The 20,804-nt window shown below is 55.6% G+C and overlaps 1 protein-coding gene across 2 annotated transcripts in view; it reads left to right on the top strand.

Moving 5' to 3' along the window:
- Positions 1 to 18,707, top strand: part of PPARGC1B (PPARG coactivator 1 beta) — a 44,064-nt gene extending 25,357 nt beyond the window's left edge. Inside the window, exons 1-12 of one of the 2 annotated variants that reach the window (XM_061456614.1) lie at positions 3,085 to 3,328; positions 6,385 to 6,558; positions 8,618 to 8,830; positions 10,603 to 10,719; positions 11,482 to 12,628; positions 13,418 to 13,454; positions 13,848 to 13,912; positions 14,483 to 15,257; positions 15,688 to 15,763; positions 16,401 to 16,522; positions 16,852 to 17,006; positions 18,147 to 18,707. In XM_061456614.1, coding sequence (XP_061312598.1) covers positions 3,269 to 3,328; positions 6,385 to 6,558; positions 8,618 to 8,830; positions 10,603 to 10,719; positions 11,482 to 12,628; positions 13,418 to 13,454; positions 13,848 to 13,912; positions 14,483 to 15,257; positions 15,688 to 15,763; positions 16,401 to 16,522; positions 16,852 to 17,006; positions 18,147 to 18,250 — 3,045 coding nt within the window. In that variant the 5' untranslated portion in view covers positions 3,085 to 3,268 and the 3' untranslated portion in view covers positions 18,251 to 18,707. Of the gene's footprint in view, positions 1 to 3,084; positions 3,329 to 6,384; positions 6,559 to 8,617; positions 8,831 to 10,602; positions 10,720 to 11,481; positions 12,629 to 13,417; positions 13,455 to 13,847; positions 13,913 to 14,482; positions 15,258 to 15,687; positions 15,764 to 16,400; positions 16,523 to 16,851; positions 17,007 to 18,146 lie in introns of those variants that run through there. The other variant, XM_061456613.1, reaches the window with a different exon arrangement.
- Positions 18,708 to 20,804: the final 2,097 nt, after the last annotated feature.

The following is a 20,804-nucleotide window of genomic DNA, read 5'->3' as shown; positions in this document are numbered from 1 at the left end:
GCGTGCTGGCACTGCTGGGACAGACCTCTGCCTGGCAGACCGTATCCTGGAGACATGGCAGCAGCCAGCACGGCGCAGCGTTGGCAGCAGCCGCAGTCAGCCTGTGCTGTTTCCATTAAGCAGTGCTGAGAGAGAAGCATCCCTCTTTGGGAACAGCCTGTTCCCTGCTCCGTCTATCTGCTGTGCCTCTCCTTGCATGGGGCGAAACAACCACGAGTTCTCCTTTTCTGCCCTTGTGTGGTGCTTGGCGGTGCTGCCTGTATGGCGGCGGTGCTGGAGGGTGACATGGTGGGAAGGTGCTTTGGGCTCTCTGTGGGGCATCCCCAGCTCTGCTGTAGCACCAGTGGGTCCTGCAGCCCTGGGCTGGCCCATCCCAGAGCTCAGACAGAAATAAAGTGGATCCTCTAATTTGGAATCCAAAAGAACAGCTCCCAGATTTAGTGTGAACATGCAGCTCTGTAACCTGTGATTTACTCTGCTGCTGCCCTTCTTCCTAAACCCGACACACCTTTGTTTGAAGTGTTCCAGCAGAATGTTGTTTATTCAGGGCATTATTACGAGTATCTCAGGCTCCTTTTTTCTATCCTGTGACTCAAGGATAGTTTAGCGCAATTTCTTCCATCTTTCCTCCATATCAAAGATATCCTGGCAAGTTCACATTTATTGTTTGCAGTTAATGGTTAATATTTCCTATTACTGGCAGCTCGTAGTTGGTCTTAATTACACCTTCTAATGTAAGACAAAAGTCAGCGAGACTACGTTGAGGCTCCGGCTCGGAGCCTGCCATGGAGCACCTCTTGCTCTGCAGGTCACAGGCTGCATTGACATTGTGGCTGCCCCACACGTGTCGGTGTGGGATGTTCCATGTGGGGTGTTCAGTGCACTGCTGCGGTGGCTCCCACATGTACAGCAATGCAGACAAGCAGCAGTTGTTTTTGAACAGTTTGAGTGGAAGAAAGGATCAACCTGCTATTTGTTTTGTCCAGCTTTAAATGCCAGTGCTGGTTTTTCCTCTTGCTGGCTGGGCTGAAGCGTTAACAGATCAGTAGAACTAAAAAGAAATTAACCATCAACAGAGTGCAGAGGGCGAAATGCCCTGCTCCTAGCAGGACTGGGATGTTGCATGCGTCTGTGCAGACCTGGGAGCCTGTGATTCCAAGCTCCTCGTCCCCCCCAAGCTGGGGAACAGGGTGAGGGAGCAGCAGTCCGCTGCAGCACAGCCTTGCCTTGCACCCCTCTTGCCTCCCTCTGCCATGTCCCATCAGTGTGTTTGCAGGCAGGATCCCCGCTGCCTTCACTGCCTCCCGAGCAGGGACCACTTACCCTCTACTTTGGGGTTCTTAGGCTATAAATATCAGGGGGTGGCGAGGGGCAGCTGGGCCAAGGCACAACCCGACACCATCTCTCCCTCATTCACAGTGACATTTTGTCAAATGCCAGCGGGGAGGGGGTTGCTTATCTGCTGGCACACACTCTGGTGACCTTCACAGCTCTGGCCAGGTGCCTCCGTGCTGTATTTACACTTATTTATAGCTCTCTCCTCCATCCCCATCTCTGCTCTCCTTGCCAAACTGGAGGGGGGTGCCCACCCCACAGTGGTCCCTTTGCACTGAGAGGGAGCTGATGCATCCTTGGGGATGATGAGGGGCTGGCAGCATCCAGTTTTGCTGCTCCAGAGCACTGGTGGCCTGACCAGGGCTGGGTTTGGCCCTGGCACGGGTCACGGTGACTGCATGCCCCCATTGCCTGCTGGGCTGGCCGGGGAGGGTGCTGAGGGCCTGCAGCCCCTGGGCAGGGCTCGCTCTGCCTGAAGCAGCGAGCGTGGTGTGCAGTGGTGCCCAGTGCTGTGCCAGTGCCGCCTGCCCGGGTAGGAGTTCATCCCGGAGCCCGGCTCCCTGCGCGGCTGTAATCCCCGTTTCAAGCAGTCTGTGATTGCGGATTTCCCTGATAAGACCGGACTGCTCCCTCCAGAACCCCTGCAGGAGGATTTTATTTCCTTTCTAGAGACAAGCCTGGGGTGAGGGCGAGGAGGGGGAAACTCCCCGGCTGGCCATGAGCACAGGCACCTAGCACCAGTGCTGCCCATGCTGCCAAGGGAGGGCTGGCGGGAGCCGGCGTTTCATGTTCTTGGCATTTCTCACCTTCTGCTGGGTTGGGTCCCAGCCGAAACGCTGCCGGTTAATGGGGGGCTCTGTCTCCAGCACGTGGATGTGTATTTATCCCCTCATGCTTTGGGTAGGAGGCTCCGTGCGGGGCTGAGTCACCGCTTCGGCTCCCCGGCGAGGATTTGTGCTGCCTGTTTCTGGCTGGTTCCTTCAGCCCCTTCTTTTTCTCCGTGCAGCAAAGCGGCGTGTGAGTGACAAGGCGCTTGCAAAGCATCCTGGGGCCATGTATGCGGGCGGCAATGCAAATCTGCCCTGCCGGGCTTAAACAGGATTAAGTTCCCTCGCGGGCTCTGCTCACATCCAGCACCGCTTGCCCGCCGGCAGGCTTCAGAAGCTGAGGCACTCGCAGCCTCGCTAAGCACGAGCACAATGCATGTGCCATTGCCCAGTGCGGAGATAAGGGTGATCGTGAGGGGACAGGAGAGGCGGCCATGAGGGCAGAGGGGAGAGCAGGAGCAGCCATGAAGGAAGATCATGAGAGGAGAGATAGGGTGGCCATGCGGCGTGAGGGGAAATCATGAAGGGGCAGGAGAGGTGGCCATGAGAGATGTGGGGGAATTGTGAGGGGAGAGCAGGGGCGGCCATGAGGGGAGATCATGAGGTGAGAGGTGGGATGGTTGTGAGGAGAGATCGTGAGGAGACAGGAGGGGTGCCATGAGGGGAAACTGTGAGGGGACAGGAGAGGTGGCCATGAGGGGTGAGGGAGGAGCGTGAGGGGAGTGGTGAGGTGGTTGTGAGGGGAGATCATGAGGTGAGAGCAGGGGCAGCCGTGGGCCATGAGGGGAGGCCATAAGAGTACATCTTGAGGGGAGGTGAGGGGTGGCCATGAGGTGTAGGGGCGGCAGCTATAAAGTGAGGGGCCACCATGAAGGGGCAGATGTGGAGTGACTGAGTGGAGATCATGAGGGGCAGCCATGAGGGGAGGTCAGTTTGCCCTTAGTGACGTGGTTTAGCAGTGGGCTTGGCAGTCCTGGGGTTATGGTTGGACTTGATGATATTAAAGGTCTTTTCCATCCTGGTTGATTCCATGATTCTAATTGTGATTGCATTTCTGCTAGGGCTGAGGTCAGAGCTGGCTCATGCTTTAAAGCAAGTTGAGGAGGATGTCTCTGGGAGGAGGCCATTCCCCCACATACCCTTCACCTTTCAGCTTTGGTTTTCAGGTGTGGTGTTGCTGCAGGGCTCTCCTGCTGCTGCAGGGGAGGGATGCTGAGGCTTGGGCTCCTGCTGCCCCAGAGGGTGTAGGTGTGTGGCGCGGGGGCACCCTTGGCTGCCTGGGCATCGCTCTTCCCCGGCGCAGGGATCCATAGACGTGTTGTTGCGAGCCACCGGTCACAGCCACGCTGCAGTGCACACAGACCAGGTGTCTGGGCTGGAGGATGCCTCCGACTTTCTGAGCATGTCTCCATGGGTGTTTGCTGGCTGCACACCAAGAACCCATGGCTGCAAACTCCCGAGTAAAATTAGAACAAAAGTTCACTCCTCTCCCAAGGCAGCAGGAAATGCAAAGGGTGGGAAAAGGGAAAATTAGGGCAGATGGAGTCCAGTGCCCACAGGCAGCCTCCCCTCACCACTGCCACCTCTACCCGTGGAGGGGGCTCGGTCCTGCCCCAGCCCTGCAGCCGGAGCTCTGCTCTCAGTGCTCAGTGCTGGGCTAGCGGTGCTCCAAGTGATGGATTCCCACCATGGACTCAGGTCCGTAGGTGGCTGGGCTGCTTAAATGACCCTTTGGAGCAGAGCAGGGTGGCTGGGGCCATGGTTTCCTGCTGGGATGCCCCGTGGGTGCCCATGCGGGTGGCTGTGCTGAGCAAAGGCTCTCCCTGCTTTTTCCAAAGAGGAGGGGGACTGGGACAGGCAGAGCTGAGTCTGAGGCACTCCTGACCTAGGCTAGCCAGGCACCTGGGAGCATCTGCTGCCAGCCACTGCCTCGGGATGGCTGCACACAGTGCAGTGCCGGGGCACTCCTGCCTAGAGGGTGCCCAGAGAGGGCAGCTCAGCAGCGCCGGATTGCAGGAGTTTATTTTTACCCAGCTCTGTTGCCAATGGGGACATGTCACATCTGTGGAGTTGATCAAAAGACATCCTGAGCCCTGGTGTCAGCTGCTCCTTGTGATCTCAGCACCAGGATCTTTTCCCTTGTGGCATATCAAAAGGAGCAGGAGAATTTGACTGCTCTGCTATTTTTAATTGAACACGCAGACACACACACACATATATCTATGTATGTATGGCTTTTCTAAAAATAAAAGCCTTTGCCTGTGTTCCCATGGGAAGATTTGGGGAGAAGTGGGAGCCAGGGTTGTTGTGAGATGTTTTCTGGAGCAGGCACAAGAAAAAGGAAAGCAGGGACAGGCTACAGCAGGTAAGGGGCACATCTGAGAGGCCAAAGGACAACTGATCCCAGAGCAGCCTAGCATGGGCACGAGCAGAGGGAACGGGAGAGCTAAAGGAAAGGTAACCGTGTTCCTCAAAGCTGGCAGTGAAGAGGACAGGGACTCCTGACCTACTGCATGTGCTCTGACCACACAGAGAGCAAAGATCTTTGCAGGGCAGGTTTGAAGAGCCCTCGCCTTGGGGGCCCACAAGGAGTATCCAAATCCTGGAGCTGCACAGACTCTTTTTGTGCCCAGTATATGTGGTGGTACCACACTCATGGATGTCTACCTGATACACCTTCTCCAGCAACAGGGTGGAGGGAGGGTGCTGGGGAGAGCATCCCCTAGCCCTGCTGTGGCCATGGCACATTTGGGCTGGCAGTCCCTTGCCAGGACACCGGCTGTGAAACTGCTCTCCCTTACCTTTGCTGCACCCTCCAAACTGCTCACCCTTTCTTCCTAGGATGGGACAGGGTGAAAAGCAGGTGGGAAATGCAAAGTGGGAGCAGGTGTGTGCACAGGAGTGTCTTTTGGTATTGCACAGGGTGTCCTAAGACCAGTGGGGAGCATGGCACATGGGCTGCTCAGCCTATGGGAACACAATCAATTATCCCAGATTATCTAACGAAAATTTAAAACAAAAAAGAGAGAACGCTGTCTTTTCCATTCCTGCAGCTCTGTTTGAAATTCCTTTTCCTTCCCATTGAGTGTTGGAGGAGACCCTTCCAGGGCACTTCAGGAGGGGAGGCCCCCATGTTCTCCTGCCTCTCTCTCACATGCTCAAATGTTTGCCTGCTCCAGAATCCTATAGCTCTGTAAATAAACTTGCTTCCCTCATTGCCAAAAAACTCCCTCTGGATAGCCAATGCCAGGAGGAGTCACACTAGGCCTTTCCCCTCTGCATTTGAACCTGGATGTTGGGGGCAAAACCAAGCCTGACCTGATGCAGGCAGGGCCGTGCTGGTGCCAGACCTTGTTTCCGCTGGTGTTGGGTACAGTCACAGGGCTTTGGGAGCCAGGCAGAAGCAGGTGCCTTTCTGTAGTTAAATGGAGATTCTTAGTTCAGTTTTTAGGGCTCACATCGCCCCGTGTGCACCTGGACATCGATTTGTTTCCTTGCTGTTTTTCTTATCCTGCATGTATAATGTGAGGACCAGGGTTTGTATTGCCTCCTTGGCAGTGCCTTGGGATATGCAGGATGTTCAGCTTTCCCAAAGGACTCCCCCTAAGCGGTTCAGTGCCATGAGGTGGGGACAGGGTATCAAGCAGCCATGGGGACTGGGCGTGAGCCGGGTCCCATGTGTTGCTGTCTCATGCTCCCAAGTCTCTCATGTTGCTTGCTCTGCTATTGCTGATTCCCAGGGAAGCTGGATAACCCTGGGTAGCACCCTTAAGGCACCAAAGGCAGGAATAGCTTCAATTTCCCCTAAGAGCACAAGCAGCTGCTTTGCCACAGCCCAGATCCTGTGCTGTAAGCATCTGCTCACCAGAGGAGATGAGGCTTTTCCCATGCTGACGCTGCTGGTTTGACCCTTGACACAAGAGGGGGAGTTCGGTGGCAGTTGTGGGGTGGCTTTTGCTAACCAGCAGTGCCAGTGCCAGACTGAGCAAACTGATTTGCAAGGTGTGCAGTAAAGATGTGCAGTGAAGAGGCGCTCTCCACACTCTGCACTGCAGTGTAATTGCTTCTGGAACTGCTCGCCAAAGCTTATTTGGAAGAGGGTCTGAGTAATGGGCTTGAGTGGGAGCGACAGCATGCGAGGAGATGGCTGCCTATGCAGGAGGCTGCTGCTGCCTGTTGCTGCCTGCCCCTCAGGCTCACCACCTGTCTGTTCTCTCCCCAGTACGAGGTGTCTGGTGAGGAGCACCTCTACTCCGACTTCCCTGAGATCGATTTGTCTCAGCTGGATGCCAGTGACTTTGACTCAGCCAGCTGCTTCAGTGAGCTACAGTGGTGCGGGGAGCACTCAGAGACCGACTCCAGCCAGTACAGCACAGACGACTCCGAGCTGTTCCAGGTACTCCCATTCTCCTGATACAGGGGACCCCAGGATGGAGGCAGGAAGAGGGCAGGGGAGAGGGAGAAGGAAGGAACACACAACTATTAATAGGTCCTCCCCAGCTGATTAGTGCTCCATTAATTTCTGCACCAGCTCTAAATGGGGCAAGCAGTGTAAGGCTAATGAGGAGGTGGATGAGCAGAGGAGGCTGCTGAGCCAACCCTCCTGTGATGTATTATTAAAAAGGAACTGGAAGAACTACAGCTGGTGTGCAGCTTATCCTGTTCAACTCCCAGGATACCTGGGCTGTGGTGTGGGACAGGAATGTTCATTTTCTGGGAGCAAAAAGCAGCCCCTTCCCTGGCTCTCCAGCTTTGGCATCCTCCCTGTGTTTGGGTTTGGGTCCCGCTGGCAGAGGGTAGCTGGTTTCTCTCCTCACCAACTCTGGGTTACATTTTGGGAGGGAGGAGGATTTATATTTAAACAAGGGGAAAAAAAAGCCATAAAAACCCCCAATATTTTCTAACCTGCCCACAATAACAACCCTCTGGCTTTTACGCTGTGCTGATGCTGTGCTTGAAAATGGTCCAGTCCAGCTGAGGGACCTTCATCACGAGATGCATATTTTCCGCTGAACTTCCTGGGGAAAAGATAAACAGAAAAGAAATGCAAAAGACAGGCCCATTAGGAGCAGTGGAGTATGATGAAATGTATCCCACTGAACTTGTATGCACAGTGCTCTTAGGCCAATAACAGGAGGAAAAGAGAGCCAAAACCGGAGCATCCTGCTGCCTTTCCCCGGAGCCTCCTCTGGTAACTGCGTGCAAGGTTAGGGCATGGAACAAAAGATATTTAATTTTCAAACAAGATGAGAGAAACACAGGAGGCTGCATGCAGTCAGCAGTCCTCTTTGCGAGCCTGAATTTACCCCTGTGCTAATTTTGTAGCTGATGTTAGGCTGCTTCTTGTTGGACATGGTTTACATTCAGAATATGATGGAGGAGGACCAAATAGGAGGAACTCCTGCTTACTTCAGCCTTTCCTCAGCTTCTGCATCCTCTTCTGGGCTTTTATATCATATTTCCAGTCTGGAAAGGGGCTCGATGGGCTATGTGGGACTGGGAGGGCACTGGGATGGCAGGAGGTGCATCAGGCAGGGTGGAGCCCAGATGGGAAGAGGGGCCCAAGGGGGCAGGTTGGGGTAGTGGGCAGGGAGGACGCAGGAACAGCCTGTGGCCCTGCTTGGCCCAGTGCAGCCCCAAACACTCACAATTCTCCTGTCAGCATCCCCAGATCATGCCATTTGCCAGAGGAAAGAGATCAGGGGATCTGTAAGATAAAGCCTATCTCGTTCTGGGGGCTATGCTCTGTCAGTCGGGTTCCTCACAGAGCGCTGAGTGCAGCCAGCTTTAAGCATGAGGGCTGAGAGCCCCTGTCGACCTGGAGGTGCCTGTGTTTGGGGGCTTTTAGTGAAAACAAAACCCATACTGCTTGTGCACGTTGTGGCATCTGGCCAGTGGTGCAGCCTGGGATGAGGTTCCCCTCTGCCTTCTTGTCCACTGGGCAGCCCTGGGCCAGGCTTATGACTCTTCACATTTCCTTTGCCTTCCCCATCAGGAGAGCTGAAAATAACTGGTTGTGCCCTCTTGGGCCTCCCCAGCCCCACAGGCTCCCATCCTGGCTGGTTTCTGCTCCCGGCCCCCCTCCCATCCTGGGGGAATTTGCAGCCCAGAATCAGGAGGATTTGGGCAAGGAGCCTTTTAATCACAGATCCTTTATCTGCTGCTGTTTGCCCCATGGTGGGGTGGAGACTACTGTTGGGAGAGAAGATGCTCTGACTCATTATTTTCCCACTGTGGGTGCAGGAGGACAGATTGATGCTCCTGTTCAGACGGGTCTGTCTCCTCCTGATCCCATCCTAGTGTGCTGGGGAAGAGCTCTCCCAGATCCCCTGTGGGGTCACTGGGAAGTGTGGGTGCTGGCGTGGCATCACCAGCCCTTCCTGCCTCTGGCCCAGCATCCTGGAGTCCCTCTGCCCAGCCTAACTCTCCCTCTCTTCTTTGCCTCTTCCTTTCAGATAATAGACAGCGAGAATGAAGCACTGCTGGCAGCCCTCACCGAGACATTGGATGATATACAGGGAGATGACATGGGCCTGGCTGCCTTCCACACTATGGAAGAGGGGGACACGCTCAACCATGCCTACACCTCGCCTGCCCCCTCCCCCAAACCCACCGCCCCGGTCACGGGGGGGCCATCCCCGGCCCCCGAGTTTGATGAGCTGTCTCTAGTAAGAACCCACTTCCTACTGTTTAAGGTGGATTTGGATGAGCCCCTGATAAGCCGGCTGCATGGGTATGATAGGAAGCAAAGGTCTGAATTTTTTCATTCTAGGCTTAAAACTCTCTTTAACCGTCAATACCAAAGCATATACTTGTATTGTATACGTATACATGTTCTGCATCATTGCTGTCACCTCCATCACCATCCTCACGGGAACAAGCTGTGTGTATACAATTATATATATGAAAGGGGTGGGGGTGGGTATTGAAAGGGTGGGAGCTGCTTTGGCAAGACCCACATCTGCTTTTAATGGGATGTGCGGATGTGGGGCTGCCTGGGGGTCTCCCCTAGTGCATCCCAGCTCCGTGCCCATGGGAATGGTGGCTGCTCCCATCCAGCTCTGCCTTGAGACCGAGCTGCCCACTGCTCTCGCAGGAGGGACAGAGGGGGCTCGGCCTGAGGGACAGACAGCCCATGCCCTTGGCTTGGGTTTGAGCCCACATGCTTTCTACCACAACCCCCTCGGGCTGTGTGGCCTCCAGTGTCTACAGATGTGGTGACCTCTTGGTTCCCTGCATTATCAGGGCTCCAGCCCTGCTGCCCGCTCCTGGCCAGAGCTAACTGGCAGTACGTGCTGCAAACCACCACCATCCCCAGCCCACTCCTTCCTGCGGCTCACGGTCCCCCCCAGGGACCCCCAGCCTGGCCCCCGGGTGTCCCCAAAAGCCGGGGCTGTGATGGGGAGGAGTGACATCCAGTGGTGAGAGCGTGCATTTCCACTGCCCTCGCGGGGGGTATATATCACACACGACATGTATGTGTATATATAGGATGTATACGTTGCAGGGGTGGGGGGGAAAGGGTGCTGGTTGCTTCCACCAGCAGGAGCTGCACGCCTAAAGCTGTGGGTGCCCTGCTTGATGTTTCCCAGCAGACCCTGATCCAGGCACCCACTATTTCTGTCACTCCTTAAAGTCCCCCCGATGCCTGCCCTGGGGCTCTGTGCCCACTGGCCAGCACAGGAGCCCCAGATCTGTCTCCTCCATGCAGTTCCCTTGCCCCTACGCAGTCGTCTTGCTGTTGAGCTGTTGTCACCTTCAGTTGTTAGTGTGACATGGGTGGAATGTGAAATGTTATTGCTGGGTTGGGGTATGGGTTTTTTTCCTCCCCTAACCAAAAATGGGTTTGAGTAGAAAAAAATGATATGCTGACCTTGCCATCAGATGTGGTAGCCCAGGGAAAACCCCACTTCCACCACTCATGGTCTTGACAGAGCATGTTGGGGAAGATCCTCAACAGGTCCCACAGGGGCTTGCATCTACAAAATGCCTTGAGAGCCCAGGCCCTCTGGATGTTTTGGCTAAATGAGCCTTGGATGGGACCTAAGTGAGCTGTCCAAACCCACCACTTACGACAAAGTAAAGACTGTCACCTCAGGGCAGAACTGGTAGAGTGAGAAGTTTGGATACCACAACAGCTCCTCTGTGCAATGAGAGTAGGGATGCCCCTAGGAAGTAAATTCCCCCATGTCCCCACCACCCCAACCTGCTTGGGGGTCCCTGGGGATGTGGGTGAATGCTGTGGGACCCCTTCAGGGCTGTCCACTGGGATGTGGGAAATGCCTCCCTGTGATTTTATTTTTCCTCCCCCATTTTTGTGTTGCGCGTTCAGCAATGGCCGTGCCCAGTGCAGTGTGAGCTGGGGGGCTGCTGCCCTGCCAGCACTTTCTCCTACCCTCACTGCGATGCCGACTCCTTTTCTTGCCACTTCTCTTTGCAGCTGAAGAAGTTGCTCCTCTCTCCATCACATGTGCCCCCGAGCTGTGAGGCGCAGCGGGACGGGAGCGCCCGGCGCCTGGGGACCCCTAAATCCCGACCCACACGTCCCTGCACAAAGGTACTTCCTTAGCAGGCAGAGCTCGAGACCACTCAGTGCTCACCTTTCATGAGCCATCCTACGAGAGGTCATCAAAGGATGGTATTGAGAGCATGGGTAGACTTTGGGCTGGGGCAGGGGCTGGGAACAGGCAGGGACCGTACCACCAGCACAGCAGTGCACAGTGTTCCTGTCCCTGCCTGTGCTGGGGCTGCTCAGTGAAACTTTTGGGCTTTGTGCTGGGCTGAGAAAGGTCTGGATCTCATTTGCACCCTGTGGGGTCAGGCCTCTCCTGGCTTCCCTAAGCACTGGCTTGTGAAAGCCCTGTGTGCTCCCTGGTTGTCCAGGTCCCCAGTGACCTGCAGCCCAAGTGGGGAGCCATTGTTATGGGGAGAGCCTCAGAGCTGACCCCATCACTTAAGATAATCTCCTGAATCCCAGCAGAAGTTGCCATCAAAGATTTTTCTACCTTGCTAATGGTAATTGTGCATTAGGCCCAGCAAATTAGATTGCCTGGGAAGAGAAGCAAATCCCTCCTGGGGAGGAGCATCATTGCATGCTGGCTGGGGGGGTGCAGCACTCAGGGTGGTTGGAGTGCCTAGTTATCCCCTCTAGGATGTGAGGCTGACCCTAGGCACGTCAGGATGCTGGGGGACTGGAACCAGGGATTCAAAGATGTGCGGTGGCTCTGTCAGTCTGGGGGGCTTCTCCCCCTGTTCCTGGTGCCTGTGTCAGGCTGGGGCTGTGACCTGACATAAGCTTTCTCCTCTCTCCTCTCTGAAGGTGGAGGGTCCCCGGGACAGGAGGGTGAGTGTCCCGCAGGTGCAGAGCCGCAGCTGCTCTGAGCTGCACCGACACCTCACCTCTACCGCCTCCTGCCCCCAAGCCCCCCGGGTGCCTGAGGAGTGCCCCAGCAGCAGCCACCACCTGTCCCCTGGTGACTGCAACCATCATGAGGATGACAGCGACTTCAGTGAGGACTCTGTGAGCTCCAGCGACTTGGTGACACCCCCATCCTCGGCAGAGGATGGCTCTGGCAGCCAGTTCTTCTGTGAGGGGGAGATGCACTCGGTGGTGGAGCTCATCCGCTACATGCACACCTACTGCCTGCCACCAAGGAAGCTGCCCGCCTGTGACACCGCTGATGCCATGCCCCAGCCCTGCAGCAGCCCCTACAAGAGAGCCAAACCAGACTGCCCCGCACAGCCAGGTACCCCTGGGAGAGCGCAGAGCCAGCCAGGCTGCACCTGGCAGATGAATGGGAGCTGCAAGAAGCCTGGAGCATCCTTCTCCATCCTGAAGGAGCTGCTGGCACGGGACCTGCTGTGCGACGTGAGCAAGCCATACCACCTGGGCAAGCCTGTGTATGCTGCCCTGGTGCAGCCACCTGGCTCCTGCTCCCCTGTGCCGCTGACCCGAGATGGGGAGGATGCTGTTGGGACCTGCACATCCAAAGCCAAAACAGCACCAGAGAAGGGTGAGCCGCGGCAAAGCCCCAGGGCTGAGGCAGAGGCACTGCAGGAGCTGGGTGGCCACGAGGATGATGCTGGGAAGCATGTGGGCACCCCAGGCACAGCCGTGGGGAAGGTGGCCCGCAAGCAGGAGAGCACTGTTTATGCTGTACGTCGGTCCAAGAGACTCAACCCTGAGCTCGACCACTGGCTCTCCTTCCTTGACGAGCCACCCCCTGAGCTCTCCATCCCTCGGGAGGCAGGGGATGGCCGCAGCTCCCGCGATGCCCTGCCCTGCAGACAGCCCATACCATGGCCAGCACTGGAGGGCTTCTCCCCTGAAGATCCTGCAGCTGAAGTGGAAGTGGGGGGCACAGCACCATCAGCAGAGCCCCAGCCCCTCTCCCTGGGCTCCCCAGGGGATGGTGAGGTGGGCAATGAGGCTGAGAACCGGCGCTGTGTCCTCCTGGAGCAAGCAGGTAAGGGGCCTGGGGACTGCCACTCTGTTCTCCCAGCCCTGGTGTGCCTGCACTGCCTCTGATAATGTCTGTGCTGTCCCTGCCATTGGCAAGTGCTACTGGCCAGGCACTTGTCACTCAGCAGTGAAGCTGTGAATGGCCCCAAGCACAGCAGAGCCCTGACATGTGCTGGTTGGCTGGGGGGTCCCATGCATGTGGAGCTGGGGGTCTGGTTTTGGGAGGCTGTTTCAATACATGGGAGCCTTCTGCCTCAGTTTACCCATCTTTATAACAAGATGAATTTGCTGTAAGGGTGATGAGGCACAGGAACAGGTTGCGCAGAGAAGTGGTGAATGCTCCATCCCTGGTGGTGTTCAAGGCCAGGTTGGACAGAGCCTTGGGCAACATGGTCTAGTGTGAGGCGTCCCTGCCCATGGCAGGGGCATTGGAACTAGATGGTCTTAATGTCCTTTCCAAACCTAGCTATTCCATGATTCTGTGATTCTATGGTTTTATGAAGGAGTCAGTGTAGCACTAACCCAGCAGGGACCAGGCTGCCCCATCCTTCAGGTCCCTCTTCCTCTGCCTGCGCACCAGGTTCACCTGCATCAGGGCCCCAGACTCTCAGCTATCTGCAAGTGCTTTGTGAGTGGGAATGTTCCAACCTTGACAGCGTTTGCTGCCTCACAGGCAGGCGGTCCCCAGACACTGCCAGGCCAGGGTGGGCAGCTGGGCCCTGGCTCCTGCTGTGGGGGCTGGAGGAAGGTGCACAGCCTCACTGGTAACCCTGCTTCTCTCCTTGCCTTTCAGAAACACCCAGGGGTCTCACACTGTCCTTGGCACAAACGTAAGTGTGCATGGGGCTACAGGAAACCACTGTGGTGTGTCTGGCTGGGCATGTGTCTGCAGTGAGCAGGCAAAGCTGCTTGTGTAGAGCAGACTGAGCCCTGCAGTGGGGCGTGGGGCTGTGGGGAGCCGTGGCCATCGCTCGGGTGCAAGGAGCTCGCAGAGCCCTGGGCTGAGGGCAGAGCATTGCTATGTGCCAGGGGCAACGTGCCCTGGAGCTGTGGCTGGGATGGGGAGGGCACACTTGCTTGCCCCTTTGCCCCTGCACCCCTCTGTGGGGTTACTCCATATGGCACGATGGGAGGGGTTGCTTGTAAGCAGTGGTTTCTCAGTTTCCTTCGGGGTTTGGGACAGTTTTAACCTAAACACTTTCTCCTTATTTTCTGTTCTCCAGTGACCCAGCCTTTGGGAAGAGAAACTTTGAGCCGATGCTGACTGTGGAGCTGTGTGGGACAGCAGGTAGGACAGGCTTTTCATTTCTTAATTTTGCAGAAATCCTCCCTGGGAGGGGGCAAATTTATCCTAAATTGAGCCTGGTTCATCAGCTGCAGCTGAGCCCAGCCACAGGGACGTATTCACCCCCTGGCCCAGGACCCCTTTTTGATCCACAAACACAGGAGACTTCCCATGTGCTGCCTCCACATCCAAGCGCTGCGAGAAACTCAGGGGTGTGCGTTTGGCATGGGGGAGCTGTTCAAAGGGCCTTGTATGGCCCATGGGGAAGGGAGAGTCCTCTGGTCCCAGCTGGGATCAGGCATCCTTCTTTTTCCCCAAGTGCCAGTGAATGATGTCTTGGATGATATGCTCAAAGCCAGGTTGGATGGGGCCTTGAACAACCTGGTCTAGTGGAAAGTGTTCCTGCCTGTGGCAGGGGGGGTGGAACTAAATGATCTTTTCAAACCCAAACCATTCTATGATTCTATGGATGTGGCTGTGGGGCTGAGCAACCTCCTTCTTTGCAGTGTCTGTGGTGCTGGGGTAGGATGGTGGGGGCAAAGCTGACTCCTGCCCTTTGTTCGTGTGGTCTAGGTCTCACACCACCCACCACTCCGCCATACAAGCCCGCTGAAGAAGACCTGTACAAGCCAGACATCACACAGGAGCTGGGGAAGGAGGATGGGATGGCCCCCAGCCCCGGGGGTGTCGGGGATGCAGCAGCCTCCCGGAAAGCCCTCAGGAAGCACCCTGAGAGGACAGAGCTGTTCGCCCACCTGAGCCGAGCTGCCGGGCGCCCTGTGCTCCCCGAGCAGCAAGGCGTGCTCAAGCGGCCCTTCTCTCGCTCCTTTGGGGACCACGACTACTGCCAGGTCATGAAGCCCGAAGCCGCCCTGCAGAGGAAGGTGCTCAGGTCATGGGAGCCCCCAGGCCAAGTGGAGACAGAGCACAAGAGGAGGGTCCCAGCTGCGCACTACCAGGGGCTGGACCTCAGCAGCAAGGAGGCTGGCAGCGAGATGCTGTGGAAGGATGGCGTCAAACAGCTGAGAGACCAGCAGATCAGAGCCAGCTTAACAAAGCACTTTGGCTTTCTGGACAGTGCTCTTGATGACGAGGACATGATCTTCTGCAAGACCCCTGAGTATGACACCGTCTTTGAAGATAGCTGCAGCGAGAGCGGCTCCCCTGTGGAGGAAGAGGAGGAAGAGGAGGAAGAGGAGGAGGAGGAAGAGGAGCATGGCAACACCAAGCTGTGCCTGCGGAGAAATCCTCTTTCCAGGACCAGTTTGCATTACTGTTCCCGGAGCAGGTCCAGCTCAGGGTCTTCCTGCTGCCGGTCCCGATCACCCACAAGCAGACGCGCCTTCAGGTACAGGGGACTGTGGGGAGGGCACTTTGGACTGTTCTTGCCCCTGCATTTTTGCATCGGTCCATGGCAGCCCTGGCTGTCTGTCTCTACTGGCCCAAGTAATAAAGGTGCAAATTAATGCAAGAAAAACTGTTGAAATAATTGGTACTACAGCAGCTGCTGCAAACATCAGCCACGGCCAGAGAAAGCAGTACTGGGGTGTGGGCAGGGGCCAGAGCCATGCCAGGGCTAGGAACCCCCTCCAGAATTTATTAGAAAGGACTTTCCAGTGTCCTTTCCAGTGTTCCCATCTCTCCTTGGCTGCCAGTGCTCCAGAGTGTCTGCCCGCCTGCTGCTACAACCCTGTGTACCTACCTCAGTTTCTTTTTCATGTTTGAAGCTTTCTCACTGGGTTCCCCCCAGGGCTGACCTCCTCTTCCTCGCTTCCCAGGTGTGAGAACAGCGAACAGTGTCAGGGCGGGAGCAGGCACCGGGGCCAGATGGAGAAGAAACGGGAAAAGGCCATCGTAAGTGAGCAGGGACAAAGCAATCCCCAGCCCTCAGTTCATCTCATGCTCTGGAAAAGCAGTGGTGCAGTCCATTAGCCCTGGCTTCAGCAGCCCTTGGTGCAGGGCCAGTGTTAAACAAGGAGATAGGGGTGGAGGGGGGAGAGAAAAACCCAATATGAAGTGAAAGCCTCTGGCGACTGGCAATACACAGAGTTCTTGGCACAGAAATGGCTGGAGCATCCCACACTGGTGCTTCAGCACAGTTGGCATTGGCAGTTAGTGGGGTGAGCTGGGGAATCCCTGAAGCTGCTCAGCTGTTACAGATGTGGTTCTGCTGCAGAGGCAGCCTCATGTACCAGGAACCTGGCTTGTGCCCGTAGGTGGGAGCTGGATGCAGGGTGAGTGAGTGGGAAATGACCTCTTCCTGTGTAATGTTGTGCACACACACGTTCACACATGCCCCTCTGGCATTTTATTTTTTCCTGCAGTGCAATTTCATTTTGCCCCTAGCAATTCTTGGGAATGCTTCCCTATTGCAGCCTGATTCCCAGTGCTGGTTTGCAAGGGCTCCTTGACAGCCCCATGTTTCCAGTGCCCATCAGCAGTGTGGAGGTGTGGGGTCATGGAGCCTGAAGCTTCTCACTTGCTTTGCCAGGGGGAAGGCCGGGTGGTGTACATCAGAAACCTCTCCAGCAGCATGAACTCCAGCGAACTGAAGAAACGCTTTGAAGTGTTTGGTGAGATCGTGGAGTGTCAGGTCCTGTCCAGGACTAACAGGTGAGTGGGGAGCGAGTCCAGGGCTCCAGCAGCTACATGCAACCCCTGTCCCCAGGCACCATCAGCACTTCCAGAAGGTGCAGGGTCAGCCCTGCACCTGGCCATGTGTGTGCGAGTGATGCAGTTGTGCCACGCCAGCTCCCTCAGTCAGCCAAGCCCATGGTTTCAGTGCTTTGGGCTAAGAAATGCAGTGTGTGCCCAGGCCCAAGAGCATGGGGCGAGCCGGGAGGATGGAGGGACAGCAGGATGGAGGGTGCAGTGCTGGGCAGAGCTGTGTGAGAGGGGATGTGGGGCACATTGCATCCTGAATTCTTTCTCTGGTCGCTCAGGGGGGATAAATATGGCTTCATCACCTACCGGTATTCAGAGCATGCCGCCTTATCTCTGAAGAACGGCACCTCACTACGGAAGAGGAACGAGCCTTCGTTCCAGCTCAGCTCTGGTGGCCTCGGGCATTTCTTCTGGACCAGATATGCTGACTTGGGTAAGAAAGCAGGAGCTGCTTTTTCCGAAGCATCTCATTTATCATCACAGAGCTGTAACAGCACCTTGCACTGCTAAACACTAGTCAGGCAAGGATCTTAAACATCTTCAGAGCCTGCAGGAAAAGCCCAGCAGCTGTCTTATGGCTCACGTAGCTGCTCTTAGCTCAGTCAAATGGCTTGGGAAACTAGGGGGAGAGAAGAAAAGCAATTGGTGTGAGGACCTGGAGTGTGTTGGCTGCAAAACATAGCCTCGCACCCCAGGGCTGCTGAGTCTCAGCTGACCACAGCCCATGCTGTCTCCGCTGTGTTTCTACAGTGCTGGATGCTTTCCAGCAGAGAAGTCCCTTTCCAGTCATTAGATAAAGCAATCAGCAACATTTCATTAGCACAAGAGGTGATCTGGGTGGTTTGCTGCTCCACAGGACAGATTCACCACACTGCACAAGCATTTTTGAGCCAAAATGACGGCACTGAAATGTGCTGCAGTTGCATTAACTCTTTCTGTGCTGTACAGGCTTCTGTAGCACCTCCTGCCTCTCTCAGTGGCAGTATTTGCCAGGTCTTGTTGGACTCCAGCCCTTGCAGGTAGCAGGGCTGCAGCCTGAGCTGAGGGGCAGGAATGAAACCCTGTGCTAGTCCTGCAAAAGAAGTGTGATCCAGGCCTTGCTCAGCCCTCGTTGCTGTGATCTTCAGGTGTTTCATAAACAGCACACATTTATTTCTGTACCCTCTGCAGGGGGTGCAGTGGTTCTAGTGTCCCACTTCAGGCATGAGTGACTGAGACACAGAAATTAAAGCGCCAAGTCTGGGCTTCTCTCTGGATGCTCAGTTTGACACACGTGCCTGATCTTTTAGCGCCTTGTAATATTTCATCTGCTCAGAGCAGCAGTCCCTCTGATTTTGCCCATTTTCATCTAAATAAATCCGAGCCCCTCATTTTGGGCAGAGAGAAGATAGGAAACAGCACCCCACGATGAAGATCGTAGGGTGGCTGTGCAGTGCTGTGGGTAGCAAGAGACAGCACTGTCCCCACTCCCCTTTGCATTAGTGCTTGTCCAAGCTGGCTCTGCAGCGCTGGGAGGCAGCATGCTGATAGCAGTGCCCTGCCATGCCTCAGTTTTCCTCCCTGCTGTTCCCAGATTGCAGCGCAGAGGAGTCCTCCCCAGCTCCAGTGAAAAGCAAGTATGAGACCATGGATTTCGACAGCTTGCTGCAGGAGGCCCAGCTAAGCCTGCATCGGTAACAGCCTTAACCTTGGAGGAATACCTCAATACCTCAGTCAAGGCACTTCCAATATGTTTACGTTTTCAAAGAAATTATTCAGTCTACGGAAAGCGAGAGAGAGCGTGAGAGAGGAGAGCACGCGAGAGAGAGACTGCTGTCCCTTCCGATCGATGTTTACATTGAACAAAGCTGCTTCTGTCTGTGAGTCCCCATGGTGTTGATGTCTCACTGCCACACGTTAGTCCCTCCGCTGCTGACTGGTTGTTTTAGGGTGAGCCTAGGAGCCCCCCGGCCCCTCTCCCCCATCCCAGTCTCCCCCGTGCTCCCGCCGTGGAGTTGCAGCTGTGTTCACCATAACATTTTTTTGTCCGTAGTGTGTGATGATGAAATTGTTAATTGTGAATAGAATCAGGATTATAAACTAATTTTTAATAGAAGAGAAAAAAAAAGAAAAGTATATACTTAAAAAAAATGTATTTATGGCTCAGATGTACTGTAATTCAGATTTATTGTACCGCTTCCTTGATTTTTAACTATGCACTGTAATGAGGCACTTGCCACTCAGCAAATGGGGGGTCAGAGTCACGGAGCATGGAGGCACCTGCCTGCCCTGCTGGCAAACCAGGGTGCTCGGTCATTGTGTCGCAGTCACCCTCTTTGCTGTCAAAGCCATTATTCTTTGCTTGCATGGTCTGAGACCCCCAGCCCCGGCCCAGCTGGGTTGCAGCGCCCGGATGCTGAGCTTGGTCCTGGTGTGTGCTGGAACAGGTGGGCAGTGGGGCACAGCAGCCCCATGCCATTCTCACCATAGGGCCAGTCAGCTTTGCAGGCTTGAAGGAGAGGGGTGGTAGAAGGATGCACTACATGGCAGGCTGTGGGACCTATGCCTGGCAGCCAGCGCTGCTCCAGCCCCCTGCTGCCTTTGGAGCCACGAGAGATGGGCCAGGGGCCTGAGCTGGCCAGGCTTGATCCTGTGGGCACAGCCTGGGAGATGGACACCTCCGGGTCCGTGCAAGGGAGCTGGCTTCTCTCTGGCCCCTTGGGCACTGGGAGATGAGACAGGCTGAGTGGCTTGCTTCCCACTTGCTTCTACCCCTGCAAAGCAAGTGGGGCAAGAAGACCCATTTGTGATGGCCCCCAAAATCCAGAGGGGCAGGAAGGGGGCATGGCAGCCACACTGAATGCCTGCTCCACTGCCCTGTCTGTCCTCTGCTCGGTACCTGATAAGCCATACACTTCCCCAGCACCCAGTTGGCACCCAGTGCCTGTGGCACACTTGCCTGCTCTGCCCCTGGCCAGGCACCCTCGGAGCTGCCCAGCAGCACTGCATTGAAGGCATGCTCAAGCAGCAGCCCCCCTGAAATTTGCTTGCAAACCTGTCCTCCATCTCCAGGTGAGGTGGGAGATGGAAAGAGCCCGCCAGTGGCTGGAGCAAACCCCACCGCAAACCGGCCAGAGGCACTTTTCCAGAAGGAGTGGGAACCTGGCTGCTCCTCAAGCCATCTCCATCATTTCCATTTATTTTTCAGACCCAGAGACCACTAGGGATTCAGCCATCCTATGTAGATAGAATATTATAGCCTTAACTCTGTCAATAGATTAGAGTCTCCTGGGATCTCCCTTCCCCATCACTTAGAGGTTTATTCTCATTTCCCTGGTGTGGGAACTATTTCGTCTTGCAGGGAGTTATGACCAAAGCCTCTGAAATTGCACAAGATGTGATGCTAAGAGCCTGAGCCCTGCCGAGGAGGCCCTGGGCTCCAGGGCCGTCCGTGGAGCTGGTCTCTGGTGGGATCAGGAGCGCCGGCAGCGCCGATACCAGCACAGTTACCTGGCTATTCCTCCCCGCTTTCGGGAAGCCAAGGTTCTGACAACCAGCCCGGCAGTGCAAGGGCCCATGGGCCGCTGCGGGTTTGAACTGTAGGTCCCCAACCTCCCGCCGGTGACCATCACTGCCAGGGAACAGCCCTTGTGCCATTTCAGTCTCAGCAGCAAGGTTTGGTGTCTCTCCTGCCACAAGCTCTCCCGGTTCCTCATCCCACCTTAGCAAACATGAGAAGCTCTGGCCAAGACTGAGCATCTGCTATTGGCAATTGCCTCATTGTAGCTTTGCCTTTTTCTGTCCTAGTATTTCCTCACAATGATGATGTTTACATGTGATTGCTATAGAGCTTATGTAGAATGTATATAGCGACACATTTAGGGTGGGTAGTACTGTCCTGTGCTGTGCTGTTTTTCAGAAAACAATCAATCCAAAAAAAAGCAAACAAAAAAAAGAAGCAAAGTGGAATTCTTCCATCTACCACTCAGCCGGGCCCTGCTAGGGATGCATCAAGGTGGCAGAGGGTAAGGGTCAGTGCAATGCCTGAGGAAGCCCTCTCCTGGGGGATCACTCAGTCACTTCCCAAGCACTGGTTTTGGTGTACCCAGGTATCAAATTCCAAAGTTTTCCTGTGGCTGGACACCCCGGGTCAGCCCCCAGCCCCTGCCGTGCCTGGCTTCTGAATACCAAGGTGGGTGCTTGGGAAGGGGAGGGCTCATCCTGCACAGAGCTCATCAGCACTGCACCCATA

The sequence above is a fragment of the Pezoporus flaviventris genome, unplaced genomic scaffold, assembly GCF_033815535.1.
Source record: "Pezoporus flaviventris isolate CSIRO_AGI_PZ_B2104156 unplaced genomic scaffold, CSIRO_AGI_Pfla_v1 ptg000023l, whole genome shotgun sequence".
Taxonomy (NCBI): Eukaryota; Metazoa; Chordata; class Aves; order Psittaciformes; family Psittacidae; genus Pezoporus; species Pezoporus flaviventris.
This window is presented reverse-complemented; position numbering and strand designations above follow the sequence as displayed.